This window comes from Sparus aurata, chromosome 18 (assembly GCF_900880675.1).
Source record: "Sparus aurata chromosome 18, fSpaAur1.1, whole genome shotgun sequence".
In the NCBI taxonomy this organism is placed as follows: Eukaryota; Metazoa; Chordata; class Actinopteri; order Spariformes; family Sparidae; genus Sparus; species Sparus aurata.
This window is the reverse complement of record NC_044204.1, coordinates 19,137,924-19,158,608: the sequence shown is the minus strand read 5'-3', so window position 1 is coordinate 19,158,608 and position 20,685 is coordinate 19,137,924. Positions and strand designations below refer to the sequence as shown.

The window sequence follows — 20,685 nt, the reverse complement described above, 5'->3', positions numbered from 1 at the left end:
CAGTTACTTCACAACCACAGCGTCTTGCAGCCTTTTACAGTTGGTCCCTCTCGTGTGATAAAGCTGCTTGACTCCAGTCAGCAGTATCTGTGCACAAGTGGTGCGACAGCCAGGGAACTGTGTTTAGTGTAGCGAGGAGCGACAGCATGGGAATGTGGATTTTTACCGTTTAGGAGGAGCAGTTAACTATCCATCACACAGAGATTAAGTTACACCGACATGCAGGTTTGACGCTACTGGTCATCGCTTTTCTGACAGGACTGTTTTCTGTCAGTGGGTGCTTAATGTCTCGCTTTCTCTTTTTGTTTTTTAGGAGGGGGGTTGGGGTGTTTGGGAGAAATGACTCAGCCAATTAATTATTCATCATAGAAATAAACTGTTTAACACAACTGCAGATCTCTTAAACCTTTTATTCATATCAAAAACACAGCATACATAGCATATAGCATTTAGGAATCCGATTTATACATTAACAGTCGTACCAATAAACCAACAATATAAATGTATAACATTAAACAACGCACTGACATATTTACAAAGTACAATTACCTTATTTGTATCAGACACCAAGACTGCAAGTTCATCAGAAGTATTCCCTATACAAAAAAAACATGACAGAAAGTCTACCTTCACCTGTTGTTAACTCCACCCACTTCTTAGACAATGGTGTAATTTAACTACTGCTCTAAATGTGCTGTCTGAGCGTTGTGTATTTGAGATACCATCAAAGAATCACAGATAGTGTGGTGTGGAATGGCCTGGTGTCAGCAGAACAGATCTGGGATCTGTTAATAATGAGTCAGATCTGATAAAGACTGACTTTAGGTCAAATAAAAGCTGACTGAGGATCTGATAGGGAGGCCGACTGCGGTTTCAGGGAGTGACACTTGCTGTCCATCGCGGCTGACTCAGCCGTTCCTGTGGGAATCAAAGCCCTTTTACTCTGCTGTCACACGCTATAGTGATCTCAACTGTCTCAGTCAGCGCAAACAAACTTTGAGTGTGTGTGTGTGTGTGTGTGTGTGTGTCTGTCACAACAGAACCTCTCTAAAGGTAAAATTGCCTGCCAAGAGTCTTTATATCTAAAATTTCCCCCTCTAATGTCTTATTAAACCTCTGTGCCCTCACGATGGTAGATGATTCCTGTCGAGCCAAGCGTAGGGTAGAAATGCCCACTGGACCCGCTGTACTGGCTGAGGATGGGGCTGGTGTAGCCAAGGGAAGAGTGGGTTGGTGAAGAGGAGAGCACAGGGGGACCTGGTACTTGTGGTCCCCATTCAGGGCCACCTGAATTGGGGGAGTAGCTACTAAAGCTTCCAGGTTGCGTGGGTCTGTGAGGCCCATCTAAAGGAAGGTTGATCTGCAGTGGCCTGCTTAACCCATCGCCTCCCACCTCACCGGCTGCTGCGGTGGTCACACCAGACATTTCGGACAAGAAGCTGCTAAGACAAGGTGCGGGGCCTGATGATGAAGGGGAGGGGATCCTGTCCGCTGTAGGGGAGATGTTAAGGGCAGAGTGTTTGGGGCTGCCCCTCTCGCTGTCGCCTGACTCAGGAGCCCCTGAACCGCCATCACCACCAGAGAGGGGATCAGACTTCCTCTTCCTTTTACGGCGGAAGTTCCCATTGTCAAACATCTTTTCACAGTTTGGATCCAGTGTCCAGTAGTTGCCCTTGCCTGTGACATTAGAATGTAGAATTGGTGAGGTTCAAATTCAATTTGAAAATGGGAACATTTTACAAGATTTTCAACACACCGAGGAAAGTCTGAAAAAACAACAAAATGAAACTGTAGGTGGAAATGAAATGAATTAATTATATTAGTTAAAACAAAGCCAAAAGCAGATAAAATCTTCCTGGATCTTACCTGGATCATCCTCGTCTCTTGGTACTTTTTTGAAACAGTCGTTGAGTGACAGGTTGTGTCTGATGGAATTCTGCCAGCCCGCTTTACTCTTGTTGTAGAAAGGGAAGTTGTCAGCGACATACTGATATATCTGACTCAAGGTCAGCCTTCTGTCCGGTGCTCCGTGGATAGCCATGGCGATCAGAGCGGAGTAGGAATAAGGTGGCCTGACCAGCTTCATCAGGTCTTCTTGTGAGGGCAGAGAGAACCAGCTCAGCTCCCCTCCTGGACCCCCAGCCCCAGCAGGACCCAGGTACGGCCTCTGCATGCCGTAGTGCTGAGGGACAAAGGGAGGGCCCGGGTTGCCAGGCGGGCCGGTAGTAGCCAGGTATGGCGGTGTGTTGATGCCGGAGCCGTTGAACCAGAGGTAAGGGTTTGGGGAGGAGGTGGTGTAGTCGCTCAGGTCGTAGGAGGTCGGCGTGGTGCGCTGTGGACTCGGCAGCGAGGGAGGAGGGTAGTAACAGTCACTGTACATGCTGAGCTCGGGCGGCTCCTGGCCGAGGCTTGGGAACTGCGGGCCACACCGAGGAGGAGACTGGCCCTGGGCCTCAAATGAAGACATTGGCAAATTTCTTCTCACTTCTCTCTTCTTAAACTCTCCTTGTCCTCCCGTTCCTTTTTTTTGCAGTGATTTTCACCAGTCCAGTCACTGAAAGTCCTTGTGTTGTTCAGACCTTTGCAGGTATTTGAATTAGTGCTGATTCAAATGACGGCTTCCAAGTTGTACTAGTTGTCTACTCTTCTCCAGCCCTTACTTGTCTCTTTGTCACCTGTCATACCTGCTTTATCTGTTTCCCTGGAAACGCCCCCTGTCTCGTTTCATTGGCTGTTGTCTCAGGTGAGTCCTCCATTCCTGCTTTCTCTGTTTTTTTCCTGCTGTCAGCTTGTTCAGTCCCTCCAGGGGGTTTTGTTCACCCTCAATTAAATAATTTTCCACTCAAGCTATTATTCCAACATTAATTGACATCAGTCATCTGTAAATGTATGATGGTTAAGATGCAAATTTAAACAGACTGAAATAATACTGGCTGGCCTTACATGCAGCTCCCGCTGTCAGCTTAGTTGTTGTGAATATGAACGACCTTTTCCTACAGTAACAAGAGAGACTGTTTTCGTATGAGCATGGCTTCTTAGTTTCTACTTATCATTCTGAAGTAAATACAGATTACACTATAATGGCCTTAGAACAATGACTTTATCCATGTATATATATATTATTTCAATATAATCCTAACTTCCACCATGTCATTCAGTCTGCCACCTGGCTCGATTCTTCCTGGAAAAATGACGGTCCTATTACATTACATATTACTATAATTGTACGTAATATGTAACTGTACATTAATGTTTCATTAATATTAGTATCTATGAAAAGCCTCAGCCAAGATTTACAAGCTAGGTTATAAATGAAGTGTGATAATTATGAAGAACAAAACAATATTGTTACGTTTACTTACCAGGTTTAGCAGTAGAAATATCATAAAAGTAGTAGAAGTACCTACAGTAGTAAAGGAACAATAGCCAGTAATGGAATGTAACATAAAAAACATTTACTCAAGTACTATACTTAAGTAAAAATGTTGAGATACCTGTACTTGAGTATTTCCATTATCTGCTATACTTCCACCTCGTGACATTCTGGAGGCACAAGCACATTTAATTTTAGATACTATTCAACTTTTACTCAAGTGCTTAACTTTTATTAAAGTTAATTCTTAACACCATATTTTTTACTTTGCGTGACTTTGGGGTACTTTTTATTATGCTAACAGTCGGCTATTGATAAGTGCAGTACAGTGACAGGAGCACATGCAGCTTAATTGTTAATAAATATTGAATCAATATTTTTTTAAGGGCCAATGTTCTGAATTCTTACCTCCAGACATTCGCAGGTTATTATTCAACACATTAAGTCTATAAAATAATGGTTCTGTGTAAAACAAGAAATTTCACCTTTTATTTTTTAAACTTGAGTTTGCGCATTGCATCGTTTTTTTTCTTGAATTCTCGCGAGAACTTTATATTTCAAACTACGGCGTTGAAGAAAAGGTGTCTGTCGTAAGTTTGAGATATTGTTTTTTTAATGAGATAATGCCTCTTAACTCCATTAACTGCCAATTAAAATCACAGCTAGTACTCGTAGATACCATTGTCTCCAACCAGTCAGAATCTAAATGTTATAATAAGATATACCGTGCTAACTTTCCTTGGATCAAATTGTTAACGTTAGCGCGCAGCATCGTAAGCTAGCTGTTAACCGTGGACTGTGCTGCCATGACAACGTTAGCCTAAATTATATTATGATAGTGACTACAGACAGCTAATAAAGCCATACAGTCACTGGTTTATAAGGTATGAACATAGTTGGCTAGTTATTTTTTGTGGAGAAGTAAGTGTGTGACTAAAAGACGGCTGATAAAAGCCATACCTTGGTCTGTAATTGTGGACCTAGATGGCAGATTCATCTTCATCGGGATTCATTCAGCTGCCGCAAATCAGCAACAACGACGTGTGGGAGCTCATCAAGGATTTAGAGAGAATGATAGAACACGTCGAAAACATATCACGTATGTAACTCTCTTCTTTTCACTTCAGGATATTTTGGGACGGCTTAATTATCCTCTGTTATTTCATCCATGTGTGTTGTGTCCACCTGTAGTGCAGCTGACTTGCATGGCTTATGACTTGGTGGCACTGCGGACCAGTCCCGAGCTGGGGGTCTCTATGAGGAACCTGGAAGAGGCTTATCATCAGTGCAGAGCTGCTGTCTGTGGAGACCAGGAGCTAGAGATGGACGACTGTCCTGATCCTACTGCCACACCAACCCCTCCTCAGATGTGATGTGGCTATCAGATCTTTCACTTCCATTGAGGGGATGTTGAAACAGTTTAAAATGCATTTTCTCTTACTTTAAAATACAAGCTACAAGCTTTTATTGTTGTATTGCTCTTGATAAGTAGACTGACGGATGTTTCTGCTCTCTGACTGCATGCGTTGATGTTCACACGGCCTGCAAAAGTTGTGTATTTTGTAGACACTGCAGTGTTCTGATCTGTTTAGGCTGTTGGTTAAATCAAATAAAAGAAATAGAAATAGAATGTGTTCCATTGTTTTTATTGAGTAGAGTTGGGTCTCTGACATCTTTTCCAATTGTACTAATGTTATGTTAATTTTTTTTTTTTTTTTGTTTAACCAGCATCCAAAATTTTATTTCAAGTTTTTCAGATTTTTTTTGTATATGGAGGTAATTATAGTTGATGTAGCCTATTTTGTCCTTGTGCTGTTATTTTCCAGATGGAAACCATGGAGAAGAGCACAGAACAAGCTGCCTCACCTACCTACATTGATCTGCATAACATACTGGAAGGGCTGGACTCCTTGTCCACCTGCATGGATCAACTGGCACGTATGTATGACAGTTTATCCCGATGCACTCTCTTTGCACCGCCAAAATGTCAGCAGGCATCAATTATGCCAGTAAGATGACCTTGATGATCGATTTGCAAATATGCAAAGCACATGATGTAACAGTTGCGCTAGATCTGAAATGTGATAACCAAAAGTGTATTATTGTAAACCAACTGCTGCACAACTCAGCCCTGCTTGTAGATGTCAGTGATGCAGAGTTACATGATACTACATGATGTCTGTCAGATCGTACTCTGCTGATGGGCAGATAGGAGTAACTGAAGGATTTTTACACACCCGGTTGTCCTTCAGACCTTTTGATGTGAGACATGATGTTCTCAACATCTTTTCTTTGCCATGGGGGACAGTTGGTGGCAAAGAGGCAGTCAAATGCTTTTACTGTGTTGTCTTGCTAGATTACCCTCCTTACTTTACTAGCTTAAATCCTTTAGAGTGTAGTCATTTAATAAACAAATTGTAGGATTTGTGATAATATTACAAATTCTGCTTTGTCCCTTTTGTTTTATAATATATCATTTTAAAATGTAGTATATAAGAAATAGGGCTGCAATTAGTGATTTTTTCCTTAGCCATTAATCTGCTGATTATTCTCATGATTAATGGATGGCTTAATGGTTAAGGATAATGGTTTAGTCTATAATATGTCTAAACATTGGCAAAAATGCTCATCACAATTTTCAGGAGCTCAAACTGACGTCTTCAAATTGCATCTTTTATCCAAACAACAGTCTAAAACCAAAAGACTCTTCGTTTACTGTCATGAGTGACAAAGAAAAGCAGCAAATCTTACATGTAAGAAGATGCAATCAGCATTTTTGCTTGAAAAAAGACTATTTGTCTTCTATTAAAATGGTTGACAATTCTTTCGATCAACTAATCAATGAATGGACTAATTGTTGCAGATCTAAGAAGAAATTAACCTATTAACCATTTTATACTAATGAGAAATGATGCTCGAACAGGTGCCAATCCAACTGATTTTAGACCGCTGTGTTAGTTTCTGATTTGAAAACCTACTAAAAACTAAAAAGACAACAATTTCCCAAAGATTAAATACTCACTTAGTAAACACCACACTCAAAAATAACGCTGATTTAGTATACATTAGAGTAACCTTGTACTTTACTTTGAGTGAATAAACAACATGTTCAAAACCTGGTTAGAATTAATTTGTAGAAGTAGTGTTAGGGATAAATAAAGCTTCTTGTAGATTTAATTTATGGTTTCGGTGCAATATACTTCTGTTGAATACTGTATTCAGTGTCACTTTTAGTACTGCTGTATAATCAAAGGACAATACAAAGAGGATTGTATAGTATTCAGGCAATTTCCTGTTAAGTACTATCATCCTTGATCTACTTTATATGTTCTGAGATCCAACTTTTGGACATCTTACAACTGTGTTCACTTGAGGCATTTTTGTGAAACAAGGTATTTGTTTTGTGCCTGCAGTGCGAACCCAGCTGAGGCAATGTGATCTGATCGTTTGTGTTGGCCACCCTGACAAAGTCGGCATTTCTGAAAGTCCAAGAGGCACTGAAGCAGCAGCAGCAGCATCAGCCCCCCAGCATGACCTGAAACTGATACGTGAAGAACAGAGGTAATGCTGTGTGTCTGAAAAGAGTAGTTTAATAAAATACACAAACCTTCAGCCATGTATAAATCATTCCTTTTTCTAAAAATACAAGTTGCTAAAAGAGGGATTACATAACAGTGGCCTTTGTGAATGTAGAAATTGTGACATTTATGCGGCTGTTCCGAAAAGGCTTCTGAGCAAGCCTCACAAATTAGCATAGAGAAACACAGAGGCAGACGCCCACATTAAGCTTGTTGTCGGTGCTGGTCAGAGTCCCGCAGGGTGCAGCAGGCGACACTGGCTCTGCACTTCAGAGCTCTGGTCTGTGGCATCAATGAGCAGCAGTGGGGTGTGTGTGTGATGGGTAATCATCTCCTTCACCCCGGGGAAACTCTACAGCACAGCAGCAACACAAAAAAAGATGACATAGACCTAATGATGCAGGGCAGCACAAGTCAGCATCAAACACTCTCCTAGGCGTGCCGCAAAATGTGAATGTTTCCGTTTACTTTTAGGCACACTGACTTTTTCCTCTCATTTTAAAATTGTAGATAATAGTCTCATTATTTTCAGTTTACCTTGGTGCTGCTGTGGCCAGTGCCGAGGGAGTAGGAGTTTCCTTGCTTACGGATCTGGATGTTGTACACCTTGCCTTGTTTTATCAGCATCAGGGTGTAGGGGTGCTCATCCAAGCCTCTTGAACTGTCCCTCACCAAAAATGCCCCATCCTGAAGACATAAATGTGCAAACTCTCACAGTTTGACATATTACTGCAAATACAATTCTGTGAATTTTGAGTATATTTCTGTGTGTGTGTGTGTGTTTGTGTGACTGTCTCTGCTCCAGAAAGAGAATATACGAGAGATTTGTGAGAGGCAGCACCTGACCTTGTTCACCTCTCTGAGAGAAACTTCGGCTTGATGTCTGGTCATATTTCCTCCATACCAGCCAGGATCCAAACCCTGGATGCACCATAATAAAACTGTCAAAGTAAGGACTAAATAAAGTAACTCTTGTCATCATTGTATGTGTTCTTTTACAATGTTGCCACCTGCTGTTTCCCTAGAGAAAGTACTCCAGAGTGCTGTTGCACAGAACATCTTATGTCTAATATTAATGCTGAATAATTAATTGAAATATTATTGAAGCGCGATATGGCCAAGTGTAACATCCAACAACTGTAGCTGCAAATTTTTGATAAAAGGTGAAATGTGACACAACATGTTTGTACATGTCATTTAAATGAAGATTTGTGTTGCAACAGAGATGCATCTGCATTCAAATCATACCCTCCAAACAGGAAACAAGGGAACATGTTGGTTGTTACAGACTCTAGAAAACATCGCATAATGATTTTAAAATAGTTTGTCTAGTGAAAGTTAAATGCAATACAAACAGTTTCCACCTACATCATTACTCATTCAAATATATCGCAAAATAATTGCAATATTATCTAATATTGATTTAATGTGTGCTCACATTACATATGGAAATTATGATTTAATTATGATTCCACTTTTGATTCTCACCCTTTGTGGTCCTGCTACTGAAGGTTTAACCATGGCAGGTTCTGCTGGTACTGGAGGAGGTGGACTGAATTTGCTTCCTCTGGGGGAGGGAGAGATGAATTGAGAGCCCTTTGACTACTGCATTTCCCAGAGTGAAGGGCTTGCTAGGCTCATGAATTGATCGGGTTGGCCTACCTGTTGAAGACATCTGTAGGTTTGGGGGATCTTGGTGGAAGACTCTTTTTGGTGGATAAGCCAGGAGCTTGGACAGCACTGCCCTCTTGTGGACATGATGCATAGTATCAGATAGAAATGTGTAATGTTGTGACAGGATTACTACACTGTTGTGATACTCTTACAAACATTCCAATCACTACATAATATGCAGCACATACTTGATTTTTTTAAGTCTTTCTGGGATGGGTCAGGTAGTCCTGGCTTCTTGCTCCTGTCAATATTCAGACTGGGTTGGCTGGCTGTTGTTAAAAATAGGAAAAAATGTATTACACAAGTTTGAGATTATCTGTATCATTACCGATTAATCAGTTGGTTGTGGAGTCATTACATGTACAATCACCTGCTGCTTTGAAAGGTCTTGGAAGGGCAGGGTTTATTCTCGGTGGATTGGGAGGAGGTTTTGAAGCCCTTTCAGCAGTTGGCGGCTCAGGAGCAGGGTCTTCACACAAATACACAAATTTAAAATGGTGGTCAGGAGAAATATGAAAACTAATTCTGCTTGCGAAACATCTTTGCTGACATGTTTTCACACATGAGTAAAGGCACAATTAATGATTATTTTCACTATAAACTAATATGCTGATTATTTTCATAATGAATTGTCCTCAAATTGTTTTGTTTTTTTCCAACCAAGAGTTCAGAACCCAAAGATTTTTATTTGCTATCATAAATTACCAAGAAAAGCAGGAGGACCTTGAAGGGTAACATCAATTCTACACATTAATTTGTGTCAAAAAGAAGTGTAAACTCTTTCGTGTCATTCAGTGGGGGAGTTGTAGCGTCTGTCAAGTAGGCACCAAGTTTTGAAATAGAGTTTGCTGGTTTAGCATTGCACTCCTATAACACTGTTGAACTCATTATCGACTATATCAAAACAAGTAATCAAATTGATAAAGCAGAACCAACGATATCGCCTTTCTTATTCCTTGCATTCATCGTTCTTCTATCGTTTTGATGCCTACATTACCCACAATGCAACTTTGCTACAAAGTGAAATAATTTGAATCTATTTATTAGACTACGCGCATCTACCTTTTTTTCACATATGCAGTAGTACCCCTGCAAACACACTGTAATATGTAAAGTTGGAGGAGTTACCCTTTAAATTTAAGAAGCTGAAACCAGCAAATGTTTGATGTATTCATGCCAAAAGAAAAGAAAATAGTTTTTTGGTGTGAATACATCAAACATTTGCTGGTTTCAGCTTCTTCAGCTTTTTATTTTGATAATTATGTTATTATAATCAACATTATTATATTATTATTATATTATTATTATAATATTATTTTATTATTATCAAAATAAAAAGCTGAAGAAGCTGAAACCAGCAAATGTTTAATCATTGCAGCTCTGCTCTGCCTTTTCTTCAAAACAGCACTTTCTTCGTGGCTCTTTCTGTTACCTCTGTAGTGCCTGTCATGAAGTTTGGCTTCTCTTGGGGGATGAGGTGGCATCATTGTGTCTTCAGAGTCAGGCTGTTCGTAGTCTTCGTCGCTTGCCTCGCCGCTGTCTTGTTGTTCAGCTGGTTGTGACTGATTTTTTTCACATGTGTAGCTGTTGTTGCCCCACTCCTGAGGCGGAGCGTCATAGTCACTGTCATTGTCCTGACCACAGCAGACATGTGACATTAGTACTGTTGTCACTTACATTTAGTAATTCAGTTAGGTTGCTTGTGGTCTTTTACTTACAAACTCATCTGAGTTCCAGTCTTCTTCTTCCTGTACAAAAACTGGAGGAGGGGGAGCTGTAAAAAACAGAAGATCGGGCCTAAGGAGAGATGGCTTTGTGATATCGGTGTCATATTTAACCGAAAGTCTTCTTTACCTTTTTTTAGATATTTTTGTGCTTTTAATCTGGTCAAAGACAAAATATGAAAGTCAAGACTTGTTCAGTCACAGTTACACTCAGTTGAAACTGTAACATAAAATCAGTTTTCTTACTTCAGACCAACGCCCTTCTTCTGCTCCCCCTTGTTGATATCACTTTGGATCTTGGTAATTATTCTATAGAGATACAAGAGCAAGATTTTACCAGTATACGATAGGTATATAACTTTTCATGGTTATTTGTAAGTGTGGCCCAAGCTACCATTGTTTCCTGCAAGCTAATGCAGAATTTGTGATGTCACAGAATAAGATATAGCCTAACCTCTTGCGCCTTGTGGTGCGTACATGGCTACAGTAAGCATATTTGCTGTAACAGATGTCAGCTGATACATAGTTTAGCAATATTTTCATTGGAAAACTGGCATCAAAGAGAGAAAGATATTTTCAGACAGACTTACGAGATATAAAGGCTGGGGAACACTTGAAGGTCACACTCAGTCATTTGCTGAATGAGCATATTTGAGTATTAGTAAGAAATATAATAAATACATAATAAATACATTTGTCTGAATATTTCAGAATAGCATATAAGTGCAAAGGCCACCACAGGTTTAGACACACTCACCATGAACTGTGCTCCAGTGATGCCGGCCTTCATCACTGCTTTGTCGCAGCCTGATAACTTAAGCTGAGAAGAAGACGTTGCACAATTTTAGCTGGAAAATTAACTTTTTATTAGTGCTGCAACATTAATCAAATAATGATCGATATCACAGTACTGCCAGGTGCCATGCCCACACTGCAGAAACTGCAATGTCAAGTGAAATATGACATACAACATTATAACAAAGTACTGTGCTACTGCAGAGTTGCATTAACCTAAGAATCTAAATCAATTAATCAAAAATAATCACAATATGACTTTTTCACCATATTGTGCTGCCCTACTTTTAATGCATGGATTGACTTAAATAAATACCTGAAAAGCAACAAAGTAGCTCAGTATTTGCATTTCACGTTGTAGATTTAGGGTTACGAAATATACTTCATCATACTTTGGCTCAGATGAACACAAGACAAATACTGAAAATGCAAAAATGATACTTTAAATGGGTAAACATTGTGTTGCTTTCATTGCTCAAGCAACAAGGGTTGCATTGTTTATTTTGTTGAATGAGTTTCATACATATTATACAAATTGTAACAACAATTTTAACATGAAAGGTTTTAAATGAGCGTAGCAGAAAAAGGACACTACAGTAAGTGTCTGTTACAGATGATGGAGAAACGATTTTATTTCAGCCTAAATCTAGTTTTCAATACTCACCCTCTTCATGTAGTCAGCTAGATTTTGGGGGTTCCATCCCATCACGTCCACTTGAGAGGGTACGTTGCTTAAACTCATGTTTTTCTCCTGTAAGTATCACATCCACTGAAACATGAAGGGTTGAATGACAGCAGGACCTTTGTTTTTGGCAGTGAGCTCACAAAACAGTTGCTCTCTCTGCCCTTTATATATACCTGTGGTGAGTTTTTTTATAATGTGTAAGAGGCTGAAGTAGTCCGTTTCAGTGGTTTTGAATGACATGAGACATCTTATATTAGCTTATGCACATGCTGCAGAGTGTATCTACGTATCTCTAAACATAGTCACTGTTGATTTCCTTTCTCACACTGAAATACGCGACCACAAGTCTGCCCTGTTGTTACTTGTGATGGTTATCATTGATTCTTAATGAGAGATGTAGTTTTTCTGAAACAATTTTAAATATGGTTGATAGAGCTGCAACAATTAGTCCATTCATCGGTTGGGTGATTGGAAGAAAATCTATCACTGACTTTTTTGATTATTGATCGTTTCAGTAATTTCTCAAATGAAACGTCTTTTCTTGTCTTTGTTATTCATGACAGTAAATTAAAACTCTTTGGATTTTGGACTGCTGGCTAGATAAAAGAAGCATTTTGAAGATGTCACTTTGGCCTCTGGTAAATTGTGATGCCCATCACATTGTTTTGGCATTATATTGACTAGTAATCAATCCATTCTGAAAGTAATCATCAAATTAAAAATAAATGATTTTATTCACACGCACAGATGTGTGTTCCCGCACAGAGATGTTTATTCACAGTCCTGTTGTTTCATCTTGTGTGCTTTCATAACCTTGTTGGTGGCTGTGTCGGATCTTGTATCACAGCCGCTGCCTGTCCCATGTCATTCCTCTCAGTATCTCACACCCAGGTGAGAGAGGAGGGCAGCAGAGAGAGGGGATGATCAATCACACTCAGATCCCCCGTAGACCCCCAGGCATGTCTGGGTGAATACATGAGTCCCTCTGGGGGGTCCTTGCGGGAGACCAGCCCCCCTCCTCCTCTGTCCAGATTGGGAAACATACCCCCCATGAAAGACAAGATTCTGCTGCTGTAGAGGCAGGCTAAAGGGATAGTGAATATAACTGACCCTCTGCATAGTTATGACTCTTTTTAGGGAAAAGAGGGGTTATCAGCAGCCGTAAATGGAGGAACAGATGTGGTCAAACGACAGCGTGAGCATCATATGGGTACAATATGGAGCCAATAATGTACTCAGTGGAGGGCAGAGATAAGGGGCGGAACAGTGCGGGCTTCCAGTGGAGGCGAAACCTTCATTAACACACAGCAGGACATCATGGGAAATACAGGACATCCCCAGAAGCAAATGGAAAGGAATGAGAGGGATGTTTTGGTCTGTCAGAGTGGTGGTCGTACTCTGATCTCTCTTGTAAGACATGTCCTGTGCCCCAAGAAAGTACATTTATCCAAATGCTTCTCATTTATATGGCGTTTTACAGCAAGTTCAAGTGCTTCAAATGCAGTGTGGGTTTTTTTTTTTACTGTTATCATTACCCACGAGCTATGTGTATTTTTATAAATGACAAGCAGTGTTTTCCAAGATGGGAAAAGTGGGCTCCATTAAAGGGGCACTATGTCATTTTGGAGAAGAAATTAAAACTCAGGAGTTTAATATTGATAATAAAGATGAAGTTACAATAACTGAACAAACAAGCTGTTCTCAGAGGAAAGTAAGGTCTGTGAACTCTGTTTGAAGCTAGAAAGGTGGCAGGGTCCGCCACAGGTAAACAAAGTACAACAGTATGAAATGATGTCGTCCTTTAAGATCAGTTTGTTCGTTCAGTTTATTCAGTCATGAAAACAAAGAGTTTGTTTAGTTTGTTTAGTCATGAAAAAACTCAGTCAACGAAGATCTTTCGCTTCTAATTGAAACGTCTACCCAATAAACTCAGTAGTTCTCCTTTAATGTCACCAGAGTTCTTAGTCTAACTTAGTCACTATCTAAAGTGACATCTTTTGTGTAATGATATGATTATGCATGCTGTAATTTCTCACTTAATCTTGTTATTTACTGCTTCTAAAGATAGTGGCTGTGTCTGTTAGACTCCCCCCCCCCCTTTCCCTCAGGCATGGGACCCCCTCACGAAGGTAATATCCATGCCATCACTCATTTAACTGAGACTGTGGCTGATTTATGACACGTCCAGCTGAGAGGAAGATTTTTTTGAAGATGCAGGGGGTTGAGGCAGGAGGCAGATGAATAGCTCTTAAGAGGCAGATAGGCCGGTGGGCGGAGTCGAGGCTCCTCTTAGAACTAATTACTTGCAAATTATAAGATTAGAAATTAACTCGCATGCTAAAGTAGGAATGCAGGTCCCGTCAATCCCCTGGGATCTCTCTCTGGATCCACAGTGTAATATCTGGCCCACTTAAACGAAATTCGGCCACAGTGTGTATCGCAATGCGTCGACGCGTTTCCCCCTCGCGCGCTTTGATGTATTGTGAAACATTTGCATTGTGGGATGTTACAAAGACAAAGATGGGCTCTGTCCCGGATTATCGGGCCAAATAACTTGTAGCGGTGCAACTACTTCCTTAAATTGTCTTTGAAAAGGCCCCTTGATTGAAATCAATACACGTTTGACATCAAAGTGGATCAACGCTGGATCAACACCTCGGTTAGGTGCGAACTGCATCATGTTATCCGTGTAATCCTCTGTTGAGTGTTTTCAGTCTATTCTTATTCTAATAGACGCTTGTGTGCCCTGTTTTAAAATCCGCTGACTCTCAGATTTATTAAGTGAAATAAAAGAGTGTATTTGTATTGTCTAAGATCAAACGAGACGTCCAGAGGTGTTTTATTTTGAAGGTTTATTTTAACGAAACAAAACACAACATTCATAAATAGACACTCAACTATTTATACAAGAAAGACATGGAAAGGAGTTAAAAAAAAAAAAAAGTGCAAACATTTATTTAAGATCTTTTTTAACAGATTGATATAAAACGTTCTTTATTTGGGCCCGCGGTGCCTCCGTCTGTAGCCGGGCCCATCACCGCCCTCCCTCCTGGCGCACACATGCTGCACTATAACCTGAGCGCAGTCCTCGCAGTTCACCGTGCAGCACCAGTGGAATTTGCAGTTGCAGCTGCTCACCACCTCCGTGCGCCTCTCCTCCACCCTCAGGCCGCATTCATGACACAACCTGCGGCAGCTGCGCCTCTCCCACTGCGTTAGACCGTCCCCGTGCTGCACGCACTCGCGGCCCTCGGTGCCGTACAGCCCCAGGCTGGTGTTCCTCCTGCAGTAGTCCGGGGAGTCCTCCAGGTAGATGAGCTCCGTCGGGGCGATGCTGCCGAACGCGTCCACGATTGCTCCTCGGTTGTCCGCGCTGTTTCCCGCCCGCATGCGCTTCTTGTCGATGTCCAGTTTCTGGGCTTGGCTGTGCTTGATCTTCAGGTAGTTGCCGATCTCTCTGAAATCTGACAGCTGCGTCCAGCACGTTTGCACACTGCAGCTCTCGGACATGCCGTGACATCTGCAGATGCGCCTCATAGTTGCCTTCACAGCCTGTCGGAAAGCGGTAGAATGCTCGATATTGAGGTCAAACTATTACAGTATCAGATGAATTATCGTGGTGTGATCATAACTCACCATCCGTCCAGCTGCGTTGTTGTGCAGGTTGACAGCAGCCCTGGAGTCCTGTCCTGTCTCCTGCGCGTCCACGTACTGTTTGGAAATCCTTTCTCCGAAATCCACGTTGTCACTGCAGCCACCCCACAGCCAGCCACGACCGCCTGCACACAAAACATCACTTGATCAGGTGACCTTCTAAAGAAAATTGACGCGTCATAACTCTAAATGCTTTCAGATCAAATAGTCTGTTCGTCTTACATGTCCGCGAGATATAAAATGATATTGTTTTAAGGAATCCTCACCAATTTTTCCGTTGTTAGAGACATCACAGCCGCAGTTGTCGAGGTCTCCCAGGCTACAGTTCCTGGTCAGGGTGTACATGACCCCCGCTGCACTGATGGCGTGGACGAAAGAAGTCTCTCTGGTGGCTGAGGGGAAATTTGTAATCTTAGGCATTTAATTAAATTCATCATCCTTAAAAATTAAAGAGACCCATGAATATTCATGGGGAAAATACTGCACCTGCATCTTAAAACGACAAAAAAATCAAATGGAGTTCTGTACAGGATCCATAACAATACACTAAACGTAAATATGTAACTGATGGAGTCATCTTCATGTGTGGACTCTCATACAGACACTACAGAAACGTGTTATCATATAGGTGTATTATTATCTGGAAACAACATTATATCCTGTGCGCATTTTACGCATAGATATACTTTTTCAGCTGCACACAGAGCTTTAAAGCAATCACAGTCTGCACCTACCCCGTCTCAGGCCTCTGAGCTGGGTTGCGCTGTCGGGACAGTTCCATCTGTCCCACGCAAACTGGCGCCTGCACTCCTCAGCCCCACTCAGCGCGCCCACCTGCACGCTCCTCGCATAGGTGAGATAGGCCTGCGGGAGAGGCAGCGTCAGTTTGTGGGCCTTTTTAAATCCTGTTTTTTAATACTTGATTTGTCATGGTGATGCCAGCAATGATTAGTATTTTTCTATTTACCTTTGGTCCCGTCATAAGAAAGTTACTTGCCACCCTAAGAAGAAGAAGATTGAGGATAAAGAAAGACGTCAATTGTTGAGAAGTCTGATTGAGAAAAACACACAAACCTTATAGATAGATCCCTTACCAAGCGTGTCCCGGACACATTTTGTATAAAAGAGGCAGGAGCCAAAATAATGAATGCACCATTCTCATCTCCACCTTTATCCCCTCGAAGTAGAAGTGTAGTAATTTTGGCCCTGTGTGCTACAACTTTCGCTTTTATTTGGATAAAGAACAAATGGAACTCTTGTTCTTTGTCTCCAGGGTCCCAGGAAGCTGATTGGTTGACGGATTCAGGAAACGCCTTTATGCGCACTTCAAAGGGTTTATTTTCTTCCCCAAGGCTCTATGACACCAGACACCAATATACAAATAACGTAATGAGAATGTCTAACTCCTGACGAATCAGACAGAGTCATACATAGTGTAGAAAAATATTTATTAAGACTTTCAAATACAAAATACATATAAAATATTAGACAACTTTCAGACTTCACAGAAGACAAACTCAACAAATAAGACCAAGATAAACGAGTGAGCGTGTGTGGAGAGTTTGGGCCTTCAAACCACAAAATCTGATTCATGTGCAGAATCAAATCAAAAAGCTAAAGTGCATTAAAAGTCTCCGGGTGATGGAATAGGTTTGCGTCCATTAACATGAACGTAAAGTCACTAGGATGCTCAGTCAGTGCCGGCGCCCACGGTGCCTGCGCTTCGTTTTATTTTGCGGTTTCCTCCCGCCGTCTCTCCGTGCGCAGTAATATTTGGTAACAACCTGCGTGCATCTGTCGCACTTCACCGTGCAGCACCAGTGGAATTTGCAGTTGCAGCTGCTGACGACCTCGATGCGCTTCTCCACCACTCTGAGGCCGCACTCGTAGCACAGCCTGCGGCAGCTCTTCCGCTCCCACTGGGACATGTTCTTGTTGCCCTTGAGACACTCGCGCCCCTCCGTGCCCTGGTACTCCAGGCTCTGGTTCTTGACGCAGTAATCCGGGGAGTCCTCCAAGTAGATGAGCTCCGTCCGCGCGATGCTCCGGAAAGTGTGCGCTATGGCTCCCCTGTTGTCCGCGCTGTTCCCGGCCCTCACCGGTCTCTTGTCCATCTCCAGTTTCTTCGCGTGTTCGTACTTCATCTTCAGGTAGTTGCCCACCTCTCTAAAGTCGGCCAGCTGCATCCAGCAGGTTTGGATACTGCAGCTCCCAGAGACTCCGTGGCACTTGCAGGCTCTCCTCATGGTAGCTTTAATTGCCTGTCAAGAGAGTAAGAGAGTGAGTTAGAAATTCATTTATTTATTATTTTTTTTACTTTCTTATTTTTGCATTGGAACACGTGCGTAAATGCCACTGACAAAATACGTTAAAATAACCCCTTTCCCGATCTGCGGCTGTCTTCATTTAAAAATATTGCCCATATAAATGATGAAAAAAACCTTGAAAACTATATCTTACCAGTCTGCCAGCCTCATTGTTGTGCAGGTTGACTGCTGCGCGCGAATCGTGCCCACCTTCGAGCGCGTCCACAAACTGTTTGGAGATCTTTTCTCCAAACGCCACGTTATCACTGCAGCCTCCCCAGATCCATCCTCTGCCACCTGCGGATTATAAAAATCTACATTGTTATTCAGTTCTACGATAAGTTATTCAACCCGATTAGAAATAGACCAAGCGTGGAAATGGTAACGTACCTGTCTGTCCGATTCTGGAGTCATCGCAGCCGCAGTTGTCAAAGTCTCCCATGCTGCAGTTCTTGGTGAGCGTGTACATCACTCCGGCCGCGCTGATTGCGTGTACAAAAGAAGTCTCCCTCGTGGCTATAATAAGTGACAAAGAAAGCAAACCACCATGTCATACTTTGCGATACAGTTTGGGACAATAAAATTGCAACGGCAACATTACAATGTCGTGCGTAAAGGGCGCGTAATGCGGGCGTAAAGTCAAAATTTGATCCAAAAGGGCAAAAATATGGGTCATGTTTGGTATTTTATCAACGTGCCTCCTGTTTATGTTTGGTCGCGTCGCTATTCATGGAGCTCGGAGCGCACAAGCAGCCACATCACCCTTTCTGTGTTGAATAACTTTGCGAAAGAGCCAAGCACCAAAGTTGGATGGAATTGAACTCGCCAACACTCCACTCCACTGCCGCGTATAATTCAGAAATACGGAAACAAGTTTTCTTACCCGATCGGAGGCCGTTGTGTGTGGATAACTGGAGCGTGTTCTCGGGGCAGTTCCACCTCTCCCACGCGAACTGGTGTTTACACTCGTGTATTCCGCTCTGTGCGCCCCTTTGCACGCTGCTGGCGTAGGTCAGAAAAGCCTTGGGGGGGGGAAAACAAGGGCTGTATTAAACAACAGGGAAGAGAACTTGTTCATGATGTTGAAAATCAGCTAATATTTTTCATTTGGATGCCCCAGATGAGGTTTTGACGCACAGTGCGTTCCATGATAGACATGTATTTACCTTAGGTCCAGTCATGAGGAAGTTATTCACCGTCCTATAGAAAGAAAACAAGACAACCGAGTTAACTCCATGTCGTTATAGAACCAGTATTTTTAAATTAATCTCCCCGAAAGGAAGGAATAAGTGACATACCAAGCTGATGCAAAGTGAACGCAGCAGCACATGGACATGACCATGAGTGGAAGGAGATCCAGAGGTCCCATAGCGGCTGTATTCCAAACGGAGGCCCTGTTTGTTCGTATCCTAGATATGAGAGCCTAGAGAGGAGGCAACTGAAGTTGTAGCCAGACTCCTGCGCTGATGATATTTATATGGTCTTGACCCTTTGATTGACAGATTCGTCCCTCAGGTAACGGTCCGCTGTGAAAACGCGTCAACGACGACATTGATTGCCGAGTCCTATAGACAAATAGGAGCCGTCGGTGCGTTATTGCACTTCAAAGGCATGACGCAGAGCTGAACAGCCCCTCATCCATTCATTCACCTGTCGTTCCCAGGCTTTAATCCCTATACACTTTCCCCACGAACTGAATCATATCCAGAGAATGAAATCAGTAAACATCATCTCATATGAACAAACTAAACTTAAATACACTAAAATAAGAATTTAACTTTAGATATGCGTAAAGTTAAGGATATTAAAATTATGCCAGAAGACAAATAGGCGAACAGCATTATGCGTAATAATGTTTATTATATTGATATAATACTATAAGTGATTTATTATCATGGGGTTTGAAGAGGCTACTAACGTAACTTAAACTAAGACACATGACATGACGTCCAGGTAACACAGTGCTGAATGGCGCCCTGAGGCCTCATGTGTAGTTGGAAACATTTGGGAAATGGCACCAGCGTCCCAGTGGGAAAGAACGTGACTACAAAGCCATAAAGTCTTTCAGGAGCTGATGGTATATAGTCATGTAAATACTGCCTCCCACATCGGCGACATTGGCATCTTCGTGATAATAGGATAATAGATGTTTCTTTGGGAAACAACTCGGTGTGAAAACAGTCTGGAATTTACACAAGCATCCCATTTTTCAACCAGTAAAATCGAGGGAATTATTGTTGATTATTGACTTGAGGACTTTTGGCCAAAACAAAAAAAAAAAAAAAAAAAAAAACAAGATTACATTTAATATTGATCGCTCATTATTCAAATCTGGGATGATATATGTCCTATAGCGTTTAATTCGGCTGATTATCTTCCTTGATTTAGCCTCCATAATCACTCAGAAAGTCATCAAGCCAAGTTTCTACCATTAAATGCTCATCCTGCGACTGGATGCGAGAGAAGTTAGTGATTAACATTACAGTTTTTAAAAAATGAAATCGCTCACACTTGTCAGATCCCCTCTTAAGCCACTCAGGATCCCTTAAAACAACAGTTCACTCAGCGCGCCGGACAATGGGCGGAGGGCTGGGCGAGGCCCCGCGTACAGCGGCGGGGAGGTGGAGGTGAGGATAATCCCCACTAATTAGATATCGCCCACATTCACCGTGCGGGATGACTGAAACCTAGAGCCGCTCGGCACCTGGCCGGGAAATAATACAGAGCGATTAAAATCAATCTGGGGAGCTTCATAATTCTTCCTCGACAGAAGGCTCATTTAACGAATTTAATGAGTTGATAACCTGCAAACAGCTGGGCGTGTTTCAGCGCGGCTGCTGGATGTCTTAAATACATTAAAATAAATCGAAACTCAAGGACAATTCACATTAGTTTT

General features: G+C 41.9%; 5 protein-coding genes and 1 long non-coding RNA gene across 7 annotated transcripts; 1 reads left to right on the top strand and 5 right to left on the bottom strand.

Moving 5' to 3' along the window:
- Positions 1–396: 396 nt before the first annotated feature.
- On the bottom strand, positions 397–2,655 carry foxi3b (forkhead box I3b). The gene is made up of 2 exons (XM_030395651.1): positions 1,867–2,655; positions 397–1,677 (listed from the first exon to the last, which is right to left on the bottom strand). The coding sequence occupies exons 1-2, from the start codon at positions 2,465–2,467 to the stop codon at positions 1,109–1,111; spliced, it is 1,170 nt and encodes a 389-aa protein (XP_030251511.1). The 5' UTR covers positions 2,468–2,655; the 3' UTR covers positions 397–1,108.
- A 1,173-nt stretch (positions 2,656–3,828) lies between these two features.
- On the top strand, positions 3,829–5,003 carry syce3 (synaptonemal complex central element protein 3). Of its 2 annotated transcripts, none has more exons than XM_030397368.1 (3): positions 3,829–3,963; positions 4,358–4,472; positions 4,565–5,003. In XM_030397368.1, the coding sequence occupies exons 2-3, from the start codon at positions 4,358–4,360 to the stop codon at positions 4,744–4,746; spliced, it is 297 nt and encodes a 98-aa protein (XP_030253228.1). In that variant the 5' UTR covers positions 3,829–3,963; the 3' UTR covers positions 4,747–5,003. The 2 variants fall into 2 exon arrangements, with proteins under 2 accessions (XP_030253228.1, XP_030253229.1); XM_030397369.1 differs by having other exon boundaries at positions 3,932–3,963; positions 4,328–4,472.
- Positions 5,004–6,945: 1,942 nt separating this feature from the next.
- Positions 6,946–7,684, bottom strand: LOC115569340 (uncharacterized). Its single transcript, XR_003981533.1, has 2 exons — positions 7,489–7,684; positions 6,946–7,303 (listed from the first exon to the last, which is right to left on the bottom strand). It is a non-coding gene; the product is annotated as an uncharacterized LOC115569340 (long non-coding RNA).
- Positions 7,685–8,233: 549 nt separating this feature from the next.
- On the bottom strand, positions 8,234–11,920 carry lcp2b (lymphocyte cytosolic protein 2b). The gene is made up of 12 exons (XM_030396145.1): positions 11,809–11,920; positions 11,107–11,169; positions 10,940–10,986; positions 10,596–10,658; positions 10,480–10,508; positions 10,344–10,399; positions 10,058–10,259; positions 8,996–9,094; positions 8,814–8,894; positions 8,614–8,698; positions 8,440–8,518; positions 8,234–8,242 (listed from the first exon to the last, which is right to left on the bottom strand). The coding sequence occupies exons 1-12, from the start codon at positions 11,884–11,886 to the stop codon at positions 8,234–8,236; spliced, it is 891 nt and encodes a 296-aa protein (XP_030252005.1). The 5' UTR covers positions 11,887–11,920.
- A 2,746-nt stretch (positions 11,921–14,666) lies between these two features.
- LOC115569336 (protein Wnt-8-like) lies at positions 14,667–16,729 on the bottom strand. Its single transcript, XM_030397366.1, has 6 exons — positions 16,578–16,729; positions 16,451–16,484; positions 16,218–16,347; positions 15,750–15,875; positions 15,466–15,608; positions 14,667–15,381 (listed from the first exon to the last, which is right to left on the bottom strand). The coding sequence occupies exons 1-6, from the start codon at positions 16,643–16,645 to the stop codon at positions 14,824–14,826; spliced, it is 1,059 nt and encodes a 352-aa protein (XP_030253226.1). The 5' UTR covers positions 16,646–16,729; the 3' UTR covers positions 14,667–14,823.
- A 296-nt stretch (positions 16,730–17,025) lies between these two features.
- Positions 17,026–19,158, bottom strand: LOC115569337 (protein Wnt-8a-like). The gene is made up of 6 exons (XM_030397367.1): positions 19,088–19,158; positions 18,956–18,989; positions 18,673–18,811; positions 18,180–18,305; positions 17,944–18,086; positions 17,026–17,744 (listed from the first exon to the last, which is right to left on the bottom strand). The coding sequence occupies exons 1-6, from the start codon at positions 19,156–19,158 to the stop codon at positions 17,178–17,180; spliced, it is 1,080 nt and encodes a 359-aa protein (XP_030253227.1). The 3' UTR covers positions 17,026–17,177.
- Between the last annotated feature and the right edge of the window lie 1,527 nt (positions 19,159–20,685).

Excerpts from the sequence above, each read along its gene's own strand:
- foxi3b (XM_030395651.1), bottom strand. The coding sequence starts at position 2,467 with ATGTCTTCATTTGAGGCCCAGGGCCAGTCTCCTCCTCGGTGTGGCCCG. Across the intron at positions 1,678-1,866 it reads AAGAGACGAGGATGATCCAG|GCAAGGGCAACTACTGGACA; the intron begins GTAAGATCCAGG and ends CTAATGTCACAG.
- syce3 (XM_030397368.1), top strand. The coding sequence starts at position 4,358 with ATGGCAGATTCATCTTCATCGGGATTCATTCAGCTGCCGCAAATCAGC. Across the intron at positions 4,473-4,564 it reads ACACGTCGAAAACATATCAC|TGCAGCTGACTTGCATGGCT; the intron begins GTATGTAACTCT and ends GTCCACCTGTAG.
- lcp2b (XM_030396145.1), bottom strand. The coding sequence starts at position 11,886 with ATGAGTTTAAGCAACGTACCCTCTCAAGTGGACGTGATGGGATGGAAC. Across the intron at positions 10,400-10,479 it reads ACAAAAATATCTAAAAAAAG|CTCCCCCTCCTCCAGTTTTT; the intron begins GTAAAGAAGACT and ends TGTTTTTTACAG. Across the intron at positions 8,519-8,613 it reads CCTACAGATGTCTTCAACAG|AGGAAGCAAATTCAGTCCAC; the intron begins GTAGGCCAACCC and ends TCCCTCCCCCAG.
- LOC115569336 (XM_030397366.1), bottom strand. The coding sequence starts at position 16,645 with ATGAGAATGGTGCATTCATTATTTTGGCTCCTGCCTCTTTTATACAAA. Across the intron at positions 15,876-16,217 it reads GCTCAGAGGCCTGAGACGGG|CCACCAGAGAGACTTCTTTC; the intron begins GTAGGTGCAGAC and ends ATTTCCCCTCAG. Across the intron at positions 15,609-15,749 it reads CTCTAACAACGGAAAAATTG|GCGGTCGTGGCTGGCTGTGG; the intron begins GTGAGGATTCCT and ends TTTTGTGTGCAG.
- LOC115569337 (XM_030397367.1), bottom strand. The coding sequence starts at position 19,158 with ATGGGACCTCTGGATCTCCTTCCACTCATGGTCATGTCCATGTGCTGC. Across the intron at positions 18,306-18,672 it reads ACACAACGGCCTCCGATCGG|CCACGAGGGAGACTTCTTTT; the intron begins GTAAGAAAACTT and ends CACTTATTATAG. Across the intron at positions 18,087-18,179 it reads CTCCAGAATCGGACAGACAG|GTGGCAGAGGATGGATCTGG; the intron begins GTACGTTACCAT and ends TATAATCCGCAG.